The 19,513-nt window shown below is 39.7% G+C and overlaps 1 protein-coding gene across 1 annotated transcript in view; it reads right to left on the minus strand.

Moving 5' to 3' along the window:
- Nucleotides 1–19,513, minus strand: part of IFT88 (intraflagellar transport 88) — a 1,839,004-nt gene that overhangs the window by 804,045 nt on the left and 1,015,446 nt on the right. Inside the window, exon 16 of the mRNA XM_044073191.1 lies at nucleotides 2,623–2,709. Within this exon, the coding sequence (XP_043929126.1) occupies nucleotides 2,623–2,709 (87 nt within the window). The remainder of the gene's footprint in view (nucleotides 1–2,622; nucleotides 2,710–19,513) is intronic.

Below are 19,513 nucleotides of genomic sequence, written 5' to 3' on the forward strand. Positions count from 1 at the left end.
AACTTTCTTTATCAGCACTAGCTGCCTCCCCTTGTCTCAGAACACTGTGGATGCCACTTCTTTTTTTAAATCTGTGAAACCATCCCCTACTTGCTTTAAATTCCTCTATTTGCTGTGAGCTACTTCCTGGATTTTGTTTTGTGGGTCTTCAAAGATGAGTTTAGCTTTCTCACAGATCATGGTCTGAGTTATTGGATCTCTCTTCATCTGCCTTTCCTGGATCCATACAAGAAGAATCTTCTCCATATCTTTATGAATTGTTTTTCTGTGTTTGCACAAACCCTTTGTTGCTCCTTTTGACACATTAGCATCCATGATGCTGTCTCTATTTTCCAAAATGTTCAGATGGTAGGCCTAGACATGCCATACTGTTCTGCTCTTCGTCCTATTGGTCGAATTGCAAGGTACCATCTCTGTACTGGTTTTGAGAAATTGTGGCAGAAAGTGAAGGAAACTACTTCCTTTTATCTTTCCTCAGAGGAAATGGGGATACTGGCATTGGTTTCTTAGGTGACCTTCTTATAGTCACCATTCTGATTCTCTCTTTTTTAATTTTCTCGTACTCCAGAAATAAAAGTCATTTAAGAACAAGGCAATAAACTGATGAAACACTGAAGACATAAAATGCATTTGTCGCATGTAAGAGTTTTACTTTGGGTGGTTTCTTCAGGACAGGTTCCCAGATCTCATTTAACTGGTCTGAACATCAACATTTATACCACTCTCAGGTAATGCATTGTAGGATGGCCCATTGATCAATAGTTGTGGCAGTGATGAAGGTCCTGATTCAGAAGGTGTTGGGGCCAAAGCTGGATGTTAAACGGATGATGGCATGTTCAATAAGTGGTAAGGAATAACATCTCTTGGGAAGACTTTTCTAATCTTGGTATGCACATCTGAAATATTGCAGCCCTTTCTTTGCCAAATTATTTGGTTTTGACAGCCATGATGCCTTTTTATGCTGCAGTGCTGACTGGAACCCAGTTTCTTGTCAAAGACTGGTAAGTTGGAGCTGGAAGTCAAAATAATTAATGATGGATCTAGTTTTCTGGGCAGTTTCCTGTAGTGGAGTCTTCTTCTGGATACTGGCTTTTGGATTGTGTAACTCTAAAGTGATAGCAACTATCACTGAAATGTCTACAAGTACATAAAATGCTGAAGCCTCTGGGGACTCCACTGCTTTCATTTTACTTAATTTAGCCATGTTTCCCTCTAAGTTTTATAGCCCTTGCATAGAGAAAAGCTTGTAAGGTGTTCTGATGCCTGACTTTGGTAGCTCTGTTAAATACGGTGGAGTGGTCATCATAGTCCTTGAATGACACTTACGCAATCAGCTTATTGTACTTTTTTTATTTTTTATATTTTTCCCCTAACAGATATGTTTGTTTTTCAATTGACTTGTACAAGTTATAGGTCACATTAAAGGTGGGAAAAGTTTTGAAATGAGTTATTGTGGTCTAATTTTTTTTCTTATATCACAAAAACCTGACATTTTAACAGGGATGTGTACATTTTTTATATCCACTGTCTATATGTGTGTGTGTGTGTGTGTGTGTGTGTGTGTGTGTGTATATATATATATATATATACATATATATATATATATATATATATATATATATATATGCACACACACACACACACACACATACATATGTATGTATATGCATATATGTATGTGTCCTTATCAGTTGATCATGCTTTCAGAAACTCATATGGTCGAGAGCATATGATTGAGTTTTTGAAAACCTAAATCTTTTGAATGGAGATCACGGTACAGTGCAGATTGTGAAACTTGCCCTTTTTCTTACTGTAGTGCGATCTTGTAGTTAGTATATATAATTTGCAGGGGGTGTGGGGGTGCAGGGATGCTCTCCCCTGCAAAAATATAAAAAAAGTAGATTTATGTGTTTCTCTCTTTTTTTTTTTTTATGTTCGAGTTTTTGAAAACTGTGTTGATCAAATGGTGTTGGAATTCTGTCATTTTGACAAGATATCTAACACATATAAATAAATATAGATATATCTATAGATACAGAGACAGAAATATATGCACACATACACATACACAAATTCACACAGTAATGGGGACAGAAATTAAGAGGGGGACTACAAAGGCATTAAACAGAACTATCAATGGAATAGGAAATGGCATTCAAGACTAACAAACGATTCACAGATGGAAACTACCACCAAGTGTCCACTAGCTCCAAGTAGCAAGAAGAAGTAAAAATGGTTCTGGATAATACCAATTTTAATAGTAGGTTCACACTAGCCTATATCATTAGCAGGAGACATATGCAGACTTTTAAAGGGGAAGCAGAATTCTAGGAAAACTTGCTTGCATATACTCTTCAACTACGTAAGACCAGTCATGGATTAGTGCAGAGATAAAGCACTGCTGTATTTATCACATTCAGCCCTGCTGACATTTCTGTAAAATACAAAATATATTGGATCTATTTACTACACTCCTCTGTGTATACTTTTTTGCCATTATATACTTGTGATTACTATACTTTTTCAATAATGTTCCAACAAATGTTGACAAAAAAAGCATTTTTAACAGTTTAAGAACTATTCTGTGTTCATACATTTTAAGAGACTCCAAGTCAGACTTACCAGAAAATAAAGAAAAGAGAGATTGGTTGCAGCTGCACTTTTGACCCGACTCTCTTTTTTCTCAAACATTTTTAGAGTTTCCACAGCCTATGAATAATACAAAAGAAACTATATCACTGTTAAAGTTAAAAGGGAATCATACTGTACATTTTTTTAGCGCAGAAGAAAACTTACCTTTTCCAAGTGTTTTGTAATTGCTCTTAATATTAAGGCTGTATGGTATTGTTAAAGTTTTCAGAACAAATTTTCTGATAACTGAGAGAATGAATTGAACTGGTAGGACTACTTTTAATCATGATCAGAGCTTACAGAGAAACAGTGATAACACACTGCTGATATGGAAGAACATTTTGCTATAAAATTGCAAACTGTGAGGGTATGCAAAAATGGTTCAGTGTATTATGAGGGAGCGATTCAAAGACTGCTGTTCAGCTACAGTTGTATAAAGACTCCAGCAAGTTCATAGCTTCAGATACTTATTAGGCTATTGATCTGTGAGGATCTTTTGAAGACTAGCCATACATTCCCATGCAGTTTTCAGCCCTTATATTTTAAATAAGTCAGAGATAAGCAGAATATTTACATATTGCCCCTATCCACGAGGGACAAGGATGTTAAACCAGTGGTGAATTTGTGGTTGCCTATCCATTAATTCAGATTACATCTGAATAGTGTAAGAGAAGTATTTTTCTTTATGTGAAAAGGAAGACTATTACAAATTAGTATTCTCTGTGATACATATCTATCCCTCCAACATGTTTTATTTGTGTTGCAAAACAATTTTGATCTCTTCAGTGGGTGTTTATGCCCACATTGGACTTGCAAATGTGCATTTAAATGACTAACTGTTTGAATCTGAGACATGCAAATAAGTTCTAACTGAGCTTTTGCTCAGTTTGACTGTTTCATTTCTCTAAATCATTTAATATTTCCACAATGCTACCAGGTAGCGCTATGACGATAATGACTTTAAATACACCTCCCAAGTGATTGGTACATTTTACTTAAAGTCAGTTTGCATTAGTATCAATTTATTTACTTATTATTTATTTATTTAGATCTGTGATCAGGGTTGAACATTGATCTCAGAGGACCAACATCAGGTTCAGCTCAGGAATAAAGCAAACACACAAATTACTTATAAACAGATTTGCAAAGAAAATATTCCAGAAATAATAATGTTTCTTCCCTTTCCCTGGAACTGGAAAAAACTTGCCTTGTCATGATGATAGTAAAAAATCAGTTTCCATCAGTTACAGAAACAGTACACTTGTATAATACAAGTTGCACTTATCCACAGCAGCAGATGTATGAATTCTCACTGTTGCAGTAGCCTTTAGGCTATACAAGTTGTGTCCTAGCAAGGCCACAGTAGCTGCACAGCTTCTAAAAGCTCTGGTTCCATCCCATATCTTCACTCTAGCTGCTTATTGGGCAGTCCTGTGGAGGGAAAACAGCAGTCAGTATAAAGCTTTCTTCAGGACTATTTTGCCCAAAAGTAAAGAATGGAAGTACTCATCCTGAACCTCTAAAACATATAAACAATAACAAATAACTTTATATCTCAACAACTAACTTTATAAAGAAGTAGGGGAGTGGTGGGTAGTTGTGGCTACAGCAGCAGTGAGGAATTCAAACTTCTACTGTTATGGGTAGATGAAACTTTCACCACTGTGTTATGTTCATGATTCTCACTGCTGCTGCAGCTTTTTTAGCTACATACGTTGATTACCAAAGCCTATCCAATCTGAGAGGAGGAGGAAGGATATGCATCCAGCAGCCACTGGAGAATGGTCCTAGCAAAGTCTGTCCTGTACTTAGAAAAGGAATCCAGTTTGTAATGCAGTGTAAAAGTATGTACAGTGAACCATGTAGCTGCCTCTAGAATACTTCTAGAGTCCACCCTTTTCCAATATGCCATCAAAGAAACCAAGGCTCTAGTAGAATGTAGCTTAATATTGGCTGGGACTGGTTTACCATAGTGGGAAAAACAAAAGGGAATAGCTATGGGCAACCATCTTGAAATATTTTGTTTTGCCATTGGTTGTCCTTTCTTAGTCCCAACATAAGAAACACATAGCTGATCTGTATCTCTAAAGGACTTTTGAGTCAAGATAGTACCTAAGCTACCAATGCATGTCCAGAGTATGCAGAATCCTTTCTCCCTGGTTCTTAGAATAAGGATAGAAAACCAGGAGACTGATGGCTTGATTCAAAGTAAACTCTGCAATCACTGGGCACAAATGAAGGATTTGTTCTTAAGGAAAACTTTTCCTGTGGAAAAAAAAAAACAGATAGGGCTTACCCACCATGACAGCTAGCAACTCAAATACTCTTCTTGCAGATATCAGAGCAATGAGAAGGACAGTCTTTCATATAATGAACATTAACTCTGCTAGATGAGCAGATCAAATGGCGGCACGGTTGCCTTTTTCAGAACAAAGTCAAGATTCCAAGAAGGAGTGACCTGTTTACGAGGAGGTCTCAGATGTAAAGCTCCTTTCAGAAACTGTTTCACCAAAAGCAGAGAAGCAAGTGGAGGTTCCATGTGCAGACATGCTGAAATGGCTGCAATATGTACCTTGACACAGGAATAAGACAGGCCAGAGGATAGCAACTCACACAAATATTTCAGCACCAGTGGTAGATAACCCTTGATAGGATGTTGGTTATTGGCTAGGCATGAACTAGATAATATTTTTCCACTTACCAATGTAAGGTTTCCTAGTAGCAGGTTTCCTTGCCTCCTTTAGTACATGCTGCAAGTTCCCATAAAGATGCCTAAAAGGAATCAGAATTGCATCATCCAGGCAGTTAGTTGAAGATGCTTGATATTAGGGAGTATCTAACTCCCCATGTCTAGTGTAAGGCCATCCGGTTTGCAAAGAAGCTTGTGGTAATTGCCCTTGCTGAACCAATGCTGCCTGGGCCAAAAGGGAGTCACCACAGTGATCTTTGTGGAGTCTTCCTGAATAGCATTATCCTGATTATCAGTAGAAAAGCATAAAGGAACATGCCTGACCACGGAAAAGAGAATGCATCTGTTTTGCAGGCTTGTTTGCAAGGAGTCCTGGAGCAGAAATTGTTTATTTGCCTGGTTTGAAAGGAAGCAAAAAGATCTATTTAAGGTGTTTTCCAGAACTGGATCAGTCCAGAAAGATCACCTCATTCAATTTCTATTCATGAGTGTCTGGTCCAGGTCAGTTTGTCTGTCACTATGGTTTACTCTGATGGAAGCCTGGAGGATTAATGAGTGATGAAGAGAAAGTGACCTCAAGCATAATCTGAGGTGTCTGTAGTTATATGTTGGCATTGGACTACAGGAGAAAAGGGGAGGCCTGGATTTGCTTTTATCTGTTGCCTCAGTCAGTGCAGTTCCTTTTTGGCAAATCACAAAATTATAATCAGAAACTCCAGACGTTGCAAATTTTGGGTCCGTAAGTTTTGTGGAAAGCACTAAATCTTTCTCATGTGTAACCCAGTGAGAGGAATTGTGAGACTCATAGAAGCCTTGAACCATAGGATCCTGAGATACTGTCTGGCCTAAGTCTGAAATTGACTGGTGAAGCTTGGGAAGGTTTCCAGACAAAAATCCACCTTTGCCTGCGTCAAAAAAGCTTTTTGCTGAGAGATGTCTAGAATTCATAACACACAAAGTACCTCAACACACTCTGGCGCCTAGAATTCTTCTCAGAGAGACGAGTCAAAAAATACATTCTAAAGACTTGACTTCTGGAAAAAGACTCTGCAAAGATAAGCAAGTCATCTAAATAAGGAAATGTGTGAATGACATTCAGTCTCTGCAATGAGCTATGACTGGATCTAGACACTTTATAAAATACTCCTGGAGATGCAGATAATCCAAAGAGTAATGTACAGAACTGATAATGTGACCCAGAAAATGAAAAATGTGAGAAAATTCCTTAAGTCTGCAGCTATGTGGATGTTATGACATGTATCCTTTAGATCTAATGTTACCATAAAACTCTATTGTAGAATGAGAGGTAACACATTCTGAAGAGTCAGCATCTTGAATTTTGGTTCTTTCACATATAGATATAGAAAAGAAAGATCTAGAACTGGTCTCAAAGATGTCTCTTTCTTTGGCACCAGAAACATTCAGGAATAGAATTCATTGATCCTTTGATCTAATGGTACTAGTTCTAGGACTCCTAGGGTGAGTAAGTGCTGCAGAAAGAAACCTGTTTCGTTTGGAGGATGTGAAGGAACTCTCCTGAAAGAAGGTATATGTATTCAGTGCCACTTGTAGCCCTCCATAACAATTTTTAGAAACCAAAAGTCAGAAACAATCTGTTGCAAAAGGGGAAGATTTAGAATGTTAGGTGAAGGGGGAAATTATAAGTTATGTACTCACCATAACTAGGCATCTGTGTTGTCCATTTTCATTCTTCCTCACTTATGGGTCATGGATCCGATCTTTGGGTCCGACACAGCCACATACGTCAGACTTTAGATCCAACTCTCAAGCTCCTCCCTCTACCCATAATGCCTCACTATATCTCTACTGCCTCTGATTGAGTTTGCTGCTCTATGTACCAATAGCTGAAGAGAAACAGATACAGTCAGATAGAACAGACAGAGCTCAAACCTGGAAAGGTAGGTTTCAACACACAGTCCAATAGGCCCTTCCAAAAGAAAAAAGGATGGGGGGGGTGGATGGGAGGGGAGGGGAGTTGAGGAAGAATGAAAATGGAAAACACAGGTGCCTAGTTATGGTGTGTACACAACTTATACATCTGATATTGTCCTTTTCATTCTTCCTCACTTATAGGACAGAGTCCCCAGCTACTTTGACCTTGGTGGCCCTCATTGAAGGATATTCCAGAGAACTGCTGAACCAAAGGACGCTCTGTTTCTAGATATGATGTCCAGTTTATAATGTGAAACAAAGGTATAAGTCTTGGGCCATGTAGCTGCTGCACAAATGTCATCAATAGATGTTCTTGACCAAACGGCGGATGAAGTAGCCATGGATTTATTTGAATGAGCTCAGGGAGGTATTGGTAATGTTATACCCTTCTTAGGGTAAGTCCATGAAATACAGCCTGTAATCCATTTAGCTAGGGTAACTTTGGAAACTGGTTGGCCTAGGCGATTTGGAGAAAAAGATACAAAAAGCTTATGAGACTTTCTAGTGTCTGGTCCTGTGAAGGTACAAATGTAGTTGCCTGTGCACAACAAGAAGGTGAAGCATGTATTCTCCTTTACTGGAAAAATTAGGAAAGAAAACTGGCAAGTGAACGGACTGGTTGATGTTATTTTCAAAAGCCATTTTAGGTTAAAACTAAATAAATAAATAAAGGTTAGTCTGCAAGGAAATGCTATCCTTACAAAAAACAATGTAAGGTGCCTTTACCAAAAGAGCCTGGAGTTCAGATATTCTTTTGCTTAAGTAACAGATACCAGGAAAACATTCTTCCATGACAGAAATTTTAGATCAGAGTTATCTGACTGTTCAAAGGGTTTTTGTGCTAAACCTTCAAGTACCGCAGTAAGATCCTAAGGTGGTGAGGGATCCTTTATCAGTGGTCTCAGAAGAAAAACGCCTTTCATAAAGGCCTTGCAAAACCTAAAAGAAGCCAAGGGAAGGGACTTATTCACTGTGTGGAAATTTGAAATTAATTGCTGCCAACTAAAGTTTAATCGTAGAGAAACTAGTCCCCTCTTTGAAAAGAGTTGTAAAAAAAAGGAAGAATAGCTGAAATTGATGCAGAAAAAGGATCAACCTGTTTATCTGATGCCCAAATAGAAAACCATTTTCATTTACTTTTATAAACTTTTTTGGTAGAGCCCTTTTGAAAAGCCAAAATAATGTCACAAACTGGGGAAGAGAGCCTGGACTGTCTCAGTATTACTGGAAGTGGAGAAACCATGTTGTCAGCTTGATGGCCTGAATGTTAGGGTGTTGAATCCCCGATCGGTGAGAGGGGAGATCTTGAGTAGGCTCCAGTATCCATGGAGGATAACGAAGAAGAGACTGTAGAAAAAAGAACCATCTGAGGCCAGAAATAGGCAATGAAGATTACTTATCTCTTCAGCCTGCTTATTTTCTGCAAAATTCTTGAAATCAGGGAGAGGAGGATAAGCATAAAGGAGAATTGAGGGCCAAGCATGAAGAACATCCCTTGCTGACTCCCCCTGAGGGGGGATCAGAGCAAAGTACTTACTGCACTTGTTGTTGAAAGGGGTGGCAAGATTGGCTCCAATGCTTGAATATCATATTCACTACTGATTAAGTGAAAGACCATTTGTGAGGCATCATAATGGATCTGCTTAGTTTGTCCCCAAGCACAATGGTTTCCCCAGAATTTGGATCGCAATTAGAAAGTAGTCTGATGAGATTGCCCATTCCCAAGCCCTCATGGCCTCTCTGCAAAGAAAATAAAAATGACTTCCTCCTTGTCTGTTGATGTACCAGACTAAAGAAATGTTGTCTGTCTGAACTGCAATAGTCCCCAAGGGAAGAGCATCCTGAAATGCCTGCAAGGCTAAAAGGACTGTTCTCATCTCTACAACATTGATATGCAAGTTGGTCTTTTATTGGGACCACATGCCTTGGACAGTTCTTCCTAAGAAATGCCCTCCCACCCCAGTCGAGAAGCATCTGTGTTCACTGTGGCTACTGGATTCGGTAGAAAAAAGGGTCTGCCCAGAAAAAGATTATCGGATTGTATCCAGCAGCAAATGTGTTGTCTGCAAATTGAGGCGAGTTTTACTTGAAAGGACACAGGTTGATACAGAATGGACACCACTGTAAACTAGAGTCCATTGGGGGACCTGCATAAAGAATCATGCAAGAGGGAGTCGTACTATGGCAGATGACATCGACCCAAGTGCTTTCAGTAGTAACCTTGCTGGAGGAGATGGATGATAAGGGATATCCTGGCTCTGGTTTCTGATGGAAGTAGCTTGTTGGAGGGGTAAGGATGCTATCTGTGTTGTTGTGTCCAGTACTGTCCCAATGAACTCCAGGCTCTGAACTGGTGCAAGTTTTGATTTGGTAAGATTTATCGTAATGCCCAAAGAGTTGCAAATCTGGAGCAAATAGTCCTTGGCGTGTTGTAGTTGATGCTTGGAAGGAGCAGTGAGGAACCAGTCATCCAGATATGGAAACACGTGGAATCCATTCAGCCTCAAGGAAGCTGCGACTATTGCCATGCACTTGGTAAACACCCTGGGGGCTGTGGAGAGTCCAAAGGGCAGAGCGCTGAATTGGTAATGACTGGCCCCAGCTGAAAGTGGTGATATCCTCTGGATCGCCTGTTTATTTTGATATGATAGCACGCATCCTGAAGGTCTACACAGCACATCCAATCATCCTTATGCAGAAAGGACAGGATGGAATGAACTGTAACCATTTGGGACGTCACTTTTTTACATACCGATTCAATTTGCTTAGATCCAAAATGGACCTGAGGTTCCCCGTTTTTTTGGCACTAAAAAGAAGTATGAATAGGTTGTGAATCCTTTCTGGTCTGGTGGGACCTTCTGGGCGGCTCTTTTTTCTAGCTGCATTTGTATTTCTTATGCTGCAGCCTTCCTCTGACTGCATGGAACATCAGGAAGCTTCTTCCTTTAACAATGTGGAAGAAGGGAAAATGGTATGTAGTAACCTCTAGATATTATTCTTAGCACCCTCAAATATTTTGTAATGTTTGTTCAGGCATTTACGTGCAAAGAGCAATGACCCCTGACTGCCTGCAGAGCTGGGCAGTTGGGCAGCACTTCAGGAGTGCTGATAGGGCCTGTCTGAAAAAGATTTTCTAAAGCCCTAGTTCGGCGGGCCTCCTCTGCCTCTAGGGTGCTGTCTATCATTAAAATTTCCCCATCTGCCCCAGAAAACGTTTCTCAATGTGAATCCTGGAAAGGTCCCTGAGATTTACAGAACCACATTTTCTTACCACCTTTCTGGTTCCTAGAGAAGGTCCGTTGAGGTGCAGAAAACTTGATTCCCATGGCAAACAGGGTTATTCCTTCTTGTTCACTCCAGGTAAGTACCTCTTTCACTAATGGTCCAAACAAGGAAGTGCCATCAAAATGGGCATTAACAAAGGATGTCTTAAAGGACTCCGCAAAGTCATGTGGCTGCATCCAGGAGTGTCTCCTTATGGCGATGCCTGAACTGGCTGCTCATGAGGTCTCTTTAGATGTATGAGAGATTAACCTCATTGAAGCATTTGAAACAGATAAAAGAGTGGCCAGTTGAGAAGAAGTCCTTTTGAAATTCTCAGCAGACATGGACTCGGAGAGTATTTAATAGTTCTTTAGTCAAGTCCTTCTGAAGCCTAGCAAAGTGCGCTAGATAATTAAGCGACCCCAGTGTAATAGTAGCTGAGGTGAACACTCACTTTCCATATCTGTCCAATGCTCTGGACTCCCTGCTAGGCAGATGGACAGAAGATCTCTGCTCTGCTAGCTCTTTCTTAGTGGCTTCCGCCGCTACCATAGCATCAACCAGGACTCTTTTGCTCCAGTGGGGTATGGGGGGTAGGGTCAAAAACTTGTCAGGGTGTTTGGGGATGGGCTCTACAGTATTAGTCTCCTTCCATGGTCGGCGGGAAACCAAATCAATAAGTTCATCCACTGGGGGGCTTACCCAAGATGTAGAGAGCTAGAAGTAAAAGCCTCCAAGAACTACGATTCATCGAGAGAGGAGTTTTGGGACAACCAACCACACTTCTGCTTCATGATCTCTATCTCCAAAGGATATGTCATCTGGTGGTGATCTTGGGTAGCCCTCTCCTTCATCAAAATCAGTGTCTTCTGTGAGAGACTCCATGGGGGTTCTGCCATGACTACTGTACACCTAGTTAGGTTAGTCGAGCCACACATACAGAATCTAAAACATAATGAACTTTAGAGAGATGGTGTCACTCTCCTTCTCAGGATACAACATACGTGTCTTTGTGGGTTCTGTTCAAGCAGATTTACTATATACAAACACATCACGATAGAAGTTTACAGACTTTAACTCAGGTAACTTATGTTTGTCTTTTCAGCTTTTCCAAGTTAGGGGTCGCCACAGTGGAACTCCGGTCCGCTACTGATTGGCAGTAGATTTTTATGATGCCGAGTTGTCAGCCCGACGCCCAGCCTTCAGCGAAGGAACGTCCATTCACACATGTCTTTTGGAGGCCACTCGATCACGGGGAGGACATGCAGACTCCACACAGAAGGCACTCCAGCCGAGAATCGAACGGGAGAACCTCTTGCTGTGAGGCAACAATGCTACCGCTGTACCACCGCGGCTTTCCCAACTTATATGAAGGCCAAAATACTAGTTCTCTCACCCTCCTCTTAGTATATATGGAACCTGGTTGATCATGATGCAAAATCTAGACATATTTATGTTGTAAGGAAGAAGGAACAACAATTTTAGGACCTTTGAAAATAATGCCATCTTCCATCAACATCTCATCTCTGTAGGGAACATAGGTTTGTACTTCAGGTGGTACACTAGCTTGCTTTGAAGGCCATCCAACATTAATGTAGTGGTTGAGCTTTTTCAAAATGGATCAGTCTTTGTATGATCTCTCAGCTCAAGTCTAGTGGTAGATAAATCATGCACTGTCATCATGTCAAAGTTGAAATTCCCTTTGTCAAGCTGTTCCATTGTACTTCTGGGTGATCTGGATAAGGTACCGGCCAGATACAGTAGTTTGCCTTTCGTATAGACCATTTTTAAGTTGTACTTTTGCAATTTGAGCATCATTCTTTGTAATCTTGCTGGAGCTGAATGCATAGGCTTCTTTAGAATAGTAACTAGAGGTTGGTGATCAGTTTCAATCTGAATAGCTTGACCATAGTCATAATCATAAAACATTGAACATGCAAATACTATTGCCAAAAGTTCTTTGAGCATACTGTATTTCAGTTTGGGTAAGTGCTCTAGATGCATAGGCTACTGGTCTGTCCTCTAGAAGAATAACTGCACCAAGACCACATTTTGAAGCATCACAAGAAATAGTGACTGGCTTATTTACATTATAGTATCTTAGTGTAGGTCGGGGCGGCAACTTTCTGTTTGAGGTCCTCAGATGCCTTCTGGTGTTGTTCTAACCAAGATCATGTAACATTTTTGCACGTCATCTCTCTTAAAAGTGCTGTCAACTCACTGAAGTCGGGGATGAACTTACCCAAATAGTTGACCATGCCTAGGAAAAGGTGTAGAGATTGAATATTATCTGGTGCCGACATCTCAAGAATAGCTGCTTGCTTGGTCAGGTCTGGCCTCAAGCAAGTACTGGTAAATAAATGACTTACATATGTAACTTTTGGTAGTATGAATTTACACTTCAGAGGATTGAACTTTAAGTTTACTTCATGTGCTCTGCCTAGAACTCTCTTTAGGTTTCTGTCATGCTGTAATTTACCACTGCCTCCAACCAATAAATCATCTATTATGGCACAAGGGTAACCTGAAAAAAATTTGCTCCACAGCTGGAAGACTTCACTTGCAGAATTTATTCCAAATGGCATCCTTAGGAATCTGTATCTGCCAAACAGGGTACTGAAAGTAGTGAGTAATGAGGCTGTGCGATCAAGCATCTCTTGCCAAAATGAACTTTTTGCATCCAAGACAGAAAAAACAGTGGCACTCGGTATCAGAGCTGCAACCTCTTTGACTGTACGCATTGGATTATGCGATCTCTTCAATGCTTTGTTCAGATCTCTTGGGTCAATACATATTCTGATTTTGTCTGAGCCTTTTTTGTGAGCTATTACCATGGATGACACCCATTCAGTTGGTTCAGTAACTGGACAAATTACACCTTGCTGTACCATTTTATCCAACTGAGCTGTAACATTATCCTGCATAGCTATCAGAACTTTTCTTACTGGTCTGACTACTGGAGTGACCTCTGGGTCTAACTTCAAGGAATACACAACTGGAAACTTGCCCAACTTGTCATTGAAAACATCAGCATACCCTGAGAAAATGGCTTCAGAAAAGTTGGAACTAGGACATGCACTTACATGGTAAACATTGGTAAAAAGAAAGTAGATTCATTCTCAATCTGTCTTTGAGACCCAATAATAACTGCACCGGTCTTCGAACTACATAGAATAACAAGCTGTAACATTTCTTAGCCAAATAACATGAAAGCATTACTGAGCCCTCAGTTTGAATTTCTTCACCTCCATAAGCAACAAGTTTCACACTACTGGCCACATTAAGTTGCTCATTAGTTCTTACTTTAGCAAATGTGTCTGCTGATATAACATTACTCTTTGAACCAGTGTCTACTTTAAGCTCTATGGATTTACCATTGATCTGGACAGTACAAAACACTTCATTCTTTGCCAATAAATTCACTGCATCAACTCCTTCATCAATTACTGACACACCATCTACACAGAAAGTAGACTGCCGCAACCCTATTTGATCAATTTGCTTTTTTGAGTGGCTCTTCTTTACAACTGTGTGGGGTTAACTTGATTTGCAAAACTTTTGAAAATGGTTCCATTTTTTACACTTGTGACATTGCTGATGAAATGCTAAACATTTCTCCTTTTTAGAGTCATGACTGACACCAACAATAGTGACTGTTAACAATAAAGATGGACTTGGGTTTTACTAACTCACGCTTGTACTGTACTGAGCATGCCCCTTTAACTGAACTAGTCTTAGAACTTCTTGGAAAACTACGTGATTTCCCTGGTGAACCACAAGGGGTTGTGGCGGCCATGTGCTTAGGCCTGCTTCTGTTTGCCACATGTTGCATGCTATCTACATTTGCTCTGGAGCCTGCTGAAATCATGTTCTTGTCACTTGCAAGCAAACTTGTGTGTTATTCTGTAACTTCAAGGATTTGACAGATCTCTATGGCTTTACTCAAAGTTAAATCACTGTCCTGAAGCAAGATCTTTCTCACAGCAGCACTACTGATACCATACATGAGCCTGTCTTTTATTAACTCATATTTTAAGTCACCAAACTGACATATTTTGGCTTTGTTTCTAAGGTCAGTCATATAAGATGCAGAACTTTCCCCTGGTTTCTGATCTCTTGTGTAAAGCAAATGCCTCTCTAATGTAATATCTGTCTGGGGGTTATGCATTTCCCTGAATATGTGCTTCAAACACTTGGGGTCTTCCCTTGATTCAGCCTGTGCAACAGTATGACTATTTTCACTTTCTCCCTCATACACTGCTACTGCATACACAAATGAAAACCCTCTTTCAATGGCCTCTGACTAGGTTTAGCAAAATGAATGCATTGGTGCTTGCATCTTTGTCTGAATAAGCTGCTTTTATAAACATATCATACTCTTGCTCAAATATTCTCCAGTTCTCTGCAATATTCTGATCAAATACAAGGGGTAAGGGCTTTCGAAATCCATCTGCCATATTAACATATACCAGTGAAGGGTTTTGCAAGTATGCATGAACACATACACATATGCCAGAAATTTATGCCAGTATTTGTAACTTTGTCCAATAACAAAACAAGCCTTGGCATAACTGAACTTTGTGAAATAAGTCTCTCGTGCACTGTAATAATCTTGAAATTACTGTACTGCAAGAAATCACCTCTTATCAGTATACAAAAATTTCAAATTACTACACGATGCAAATGAACTGGGCAGAAGAAGCTCAGAGTCAAAAATATTACGAAGTAACTGCACTTTGCGTATAAACAGTACACAGCACACTGAGATTTCCCCAAAATGGCGGTGCTTTGTTAGATAATTCCTTACAGCACAAGAAACACTCTGTAATGGTGGCACTTTGCGAACAGACACACCCAGCACAAGAAACTTTTTGAAATGGCTACACTTTGACTGTACTTCATTAAATAGTTGCACTTTGCACACACATATAAACTCTTCAGAATGCATGCACAGTAATAAGCACACACTGTAAGCACTTTTACACACCTTGAGATACTTTGAATAACTCTAGTTATACCCTTGATACAATACAAATTCATAGTTATGCCAAAACACAGTATTTTGCCAAAATAAATGCAGTCGCCTTGCTTTATTTATGCTTAATGTGCCATTACTGCCCTTATTATATTAGTTTTGCTTGTTTTGTGCCCATTGTACTTTTCTTGTGCTCATGTTACTCAAAACATGCCCATTTTGCCTCAAACACACTCATTTTGCTTTAAACATGCTAATTTTGCTTTAAACATACTTGTTTTGCTTTTTCTGATAATCATTTCATCAATATCTTAATCTTAAACATTTCCTTTAGTTAATAAACCTTTTGTGCCTCCCACTTGTTTAATAATGTGGTTTGTGCCCCTGTAATGCTCCATTTTATCTTTTTTTTTTTTATATATATAAAATAAGCTGTTCTTGTTAAGTTTTCATTACCTTTGGTTCTTTAATGGCTCTTTTTTCCGCTTGTTTCTCTTAGTTTACCTTCATCGTCATCTCTGCACCTCGTGGCTCCGAATATCAATCTCTGACACCATGTCACTCTTCTTCTCAGAATACAATAGAAGAGTCTTCACTGATTCTGTTCAAGCAGCTTTCCTATACACAAACACATCACGATAGAAGTTTACTCACTTAGGTAACTTGTATACAAACTAGCTATTACAATCATACATGCTCAGTCTCTGGCTGCACTCTCAAAATGGCACTGGGTATAGCACGTGCCTGCTATTTATATTTGCAAGTTCAGTCCTTGATATGCTTCTTAAAGATACAACACATACACTCTGATCTACAGATGGCTTTCATAGTCTTTGGAAAATATTATTACATCATTTAGATAGGTTGCTGCATATCTAATATGGGTTTGAAGTATTTTGTCCATCAGCCCCTGGAATGTTCCAGGTGCTCTGTGGAGTCCAAAAGGCATGACCTGGTACAGGAAGAGTCAATCTGCTGTGGAAAATGCCATTTTCTCCTCAGCTTATGGAGCTAAATGGAATTTGCCATTTAGCCTTCAGTTAGATTCAAAATGCAGAGAAACCTAGTCTCCCCCAGTTTTTTAATCAGTCTGTCAACTTGAGGCATGGGATATGAATCAAATTAAAATATACCGTTTAATTTTTTTGAGGTCACTACAAGTACTATAGACCCACCAGGCTTGAGGACAAATGCAACAGAGCTATTCCATTCACTTTGGGATTCCTCTATGACTCCAATTTGAGCATTTTCTGTACCCGTTTCTTAAATGCTTGGCACTGGGATTTTTGTATTCAAAGCAGTTTCAAGATTACCTCTACAGCAGGCAGTTTCTATATTACTGTGCTGGACTAAACTGGTTCTTGCCAGGCAACTCTAAAAATAACTCTTTATTCCTGTATACAAATTCTTTTACGTCTTGTTTCTGAGAAGCTGACAAAGTCTTGTCTACTTTGATGTCGGACATGTTTTGTGTGTGTGTGTATGTGTGTGTGTGTGTGTGGGGGGGGTCTTAATGTCCTCTGGAAACCAACTTATTACAGAAATTTCAAGGCTTTGGAATGTTTATGTGGTACAAATGCTTTGGTTTCCTTTTTCTTCATTGTCTATAATTTACTTCACTTATTTTTCTATTTTGAAAAAGAAATTGTCACTTTCCAAAAGGCTTGTTTTCCGTACTGGATACTAACACAAGTGCTTTATGTGAAGACTGGTAGAGAAGGGTGCGGGCTGCCAGCCTAGCCAAATAGAATTTGGTACATAATTCTGTCAATTGTATATATGAATGTAAAATACAGGCTTTTTTCCTTAAATGAAAGAAAATACTGTAAAATGTTGCATTTTAAGATTGTAGCAACATTGCCATCTGCTGTAAGGGAAACTAAGTCAAGCATTTCACATCTGTTCTTTGAAATATGTTTTGTATGTTCTTTGATCCATTTGGTCTGGGCTAGCACATTCTTTTTATTGTTTTAACTTAAGGAATAATTACTAGAGTGTACATGTGAAATGTCTTTTATTGTTGTAGCTTCCTGAGCAGGTGTTAGCTTGCTAAATAATGTAGCCTGTTGGCCTGGGAACCCCAGGCTAAGTGTTAAAATGATGTAATCTGGGAGGGCCCAGCAGAAATGTTTGTTAGTGATATTAAAAACTATTGGTCAGAGAGACTGTAAGCATTTTGATCTTGGAAATGCAACTCAGCACTGCCTTATGCTCTATGTAAGCAAGTTACTTTAGAGTTATGTTTTCTTGTAGCAATAGCTAGGAATTAGAAAAGACAGTAATTGTTTTTTCTGTTATATCAGAACTGTGCTACTGAATTATTTTAAGTTTCTGTGTGATCTCTGAACTCTTGAATAGCACTGTGGTGCAGTATATTATCTTGTGTTTTTAGTATTTACTATTAAACATTTTAAAACCATTTTCAACTGTGGCTGGTTTATGCAGAGATAAATTAAGCTCTAGAGTACATTGCATGCTTATAAGTGATCCTGTACTAAGCCCTTCCAATAAGCCTTGATTGCTTAGTTACACTACTATTGGATAATAATATAGCACAGTAATAATTGGACACCCTTTTAAGGGCCTTTGGGTAGCTGATAATTATTAGCTGGTGGTGGCAGGGATTACTACTGTATAGTCTGGGTATAGAGGCACAGTTGGAGAATCTGTGTCAGCCTTTCCCAGGAGTGTCTGTCAAGTTGTATAAATACTTATCTCAAAGTGTGTGTGTGTGTGTGTGTCAGCTACTTGGGCAGGGACACGAAGCACTGGTTGGACAGAGAGGGTACTGGAGGTTAGTCTGCCAGCTAGGCTGAGATCCAGACCATATAGCTGTGCCAGTGGGGAGTCTTATTGGGGACCTGGAGAGCAAGGGAGCAACCAGCCCCAGACTGACTGTGATGCACTTTACTGTGTGTATTTCTTATCCTTTCTTCTATATGAGATGCCCTCTCTGGTGTTAGTGGTGAGGACTGAGGCTCCTTGATTGCTGGGCCAGGGCACGGGCGTCACATATTAATTGGTTTGCAGTGGTGGGATCCACTTCACATACTAATTGATGGGCATTATTGGAATATCCACATCACATACTAATTAGTTGGCAAATACTAATTGGCTTCTAGTGGGGTGTGCGTAGAGTGAATCCTGTAGCTTATGTACAGTGATCTCTGAAGGTGTTTTGTACTCTAAAAAAGGCCACGCAGTTCAGATCACAATTGTTTTATTTCTTTTGTTAGCTTAGTTAGACAGGTTGAGCAGGCAACATGTCAGCAGAGGAATATGGAAAGCTGGCAAGGAGCCAGCTGGTGGAGATGTGCCAGGCTAGGGGACTGGTGCATGGAAAGCTAACGAAGGCAGACCTGATTGCAACCTTGGTTACAACAAGCTGCATCGGAAAACAGCATCCAGGAGGACAATCAGATTGGCATTGGAGATACAATATCCTTGGAGAATGGACAGCTCAACCTTTCTACGAAGGACAACCAGACTGTCAGTGGAGATACAATATCCTCGGAGAATGGACAGCTGAACCTTTCTGTAGTGGACTTAAAAATCCAGCTGGAGCTAAAGAGACTTGAGTTGGAGGCCAGGTGTTTGGAGATAGAAGCCGAAGAAAAGGAGCATCAGAGGAGGCATGAGAGGGAAATGCTGACTCTTCGTCAGAGTCATGGAGGTAATGGGGAAGGGAGTAACTGGACCTCAGAAGCACAACAGGTCAGTAAATTTCTTCCGCAATTTAAAGAGGAGGATAATTTTGATAGTTTCATTCATATGTTTGAGAGGGTATGCAAACAGTATAGTGTTGACCAAAGGCTCTGGGTACGGTTCCTGACCCCCTTACTCCATGGGAAAGCTGTAACTTTTTTGTCAAAAATGCCTGACGCTGTCTGTTTTGATTATACTGCTGTAAAAAATGTCTTTTAGAATGTTTTAAGCTAACACCTGAAATGTATAGGAAAAAGTTTTGTGAGCATAGACGCAAGGCAGATGAAAGTGTGTGT

Source organism: Protopterus annectens, chromosome 5.part1 (genome assembly GCF_019279795.1).
Source record: "Protopterus annectens isolate FY-2018-M chromosome 5.part1, PAN1.0, whole genome shotgun sequence".
In the NCBI taxonomy this organism is placed as follows: Eukaryota; Metazoa; Chordata; order Ceratodontiformes; family Protopteridae; genus Protopterus; species Protopterus annectens.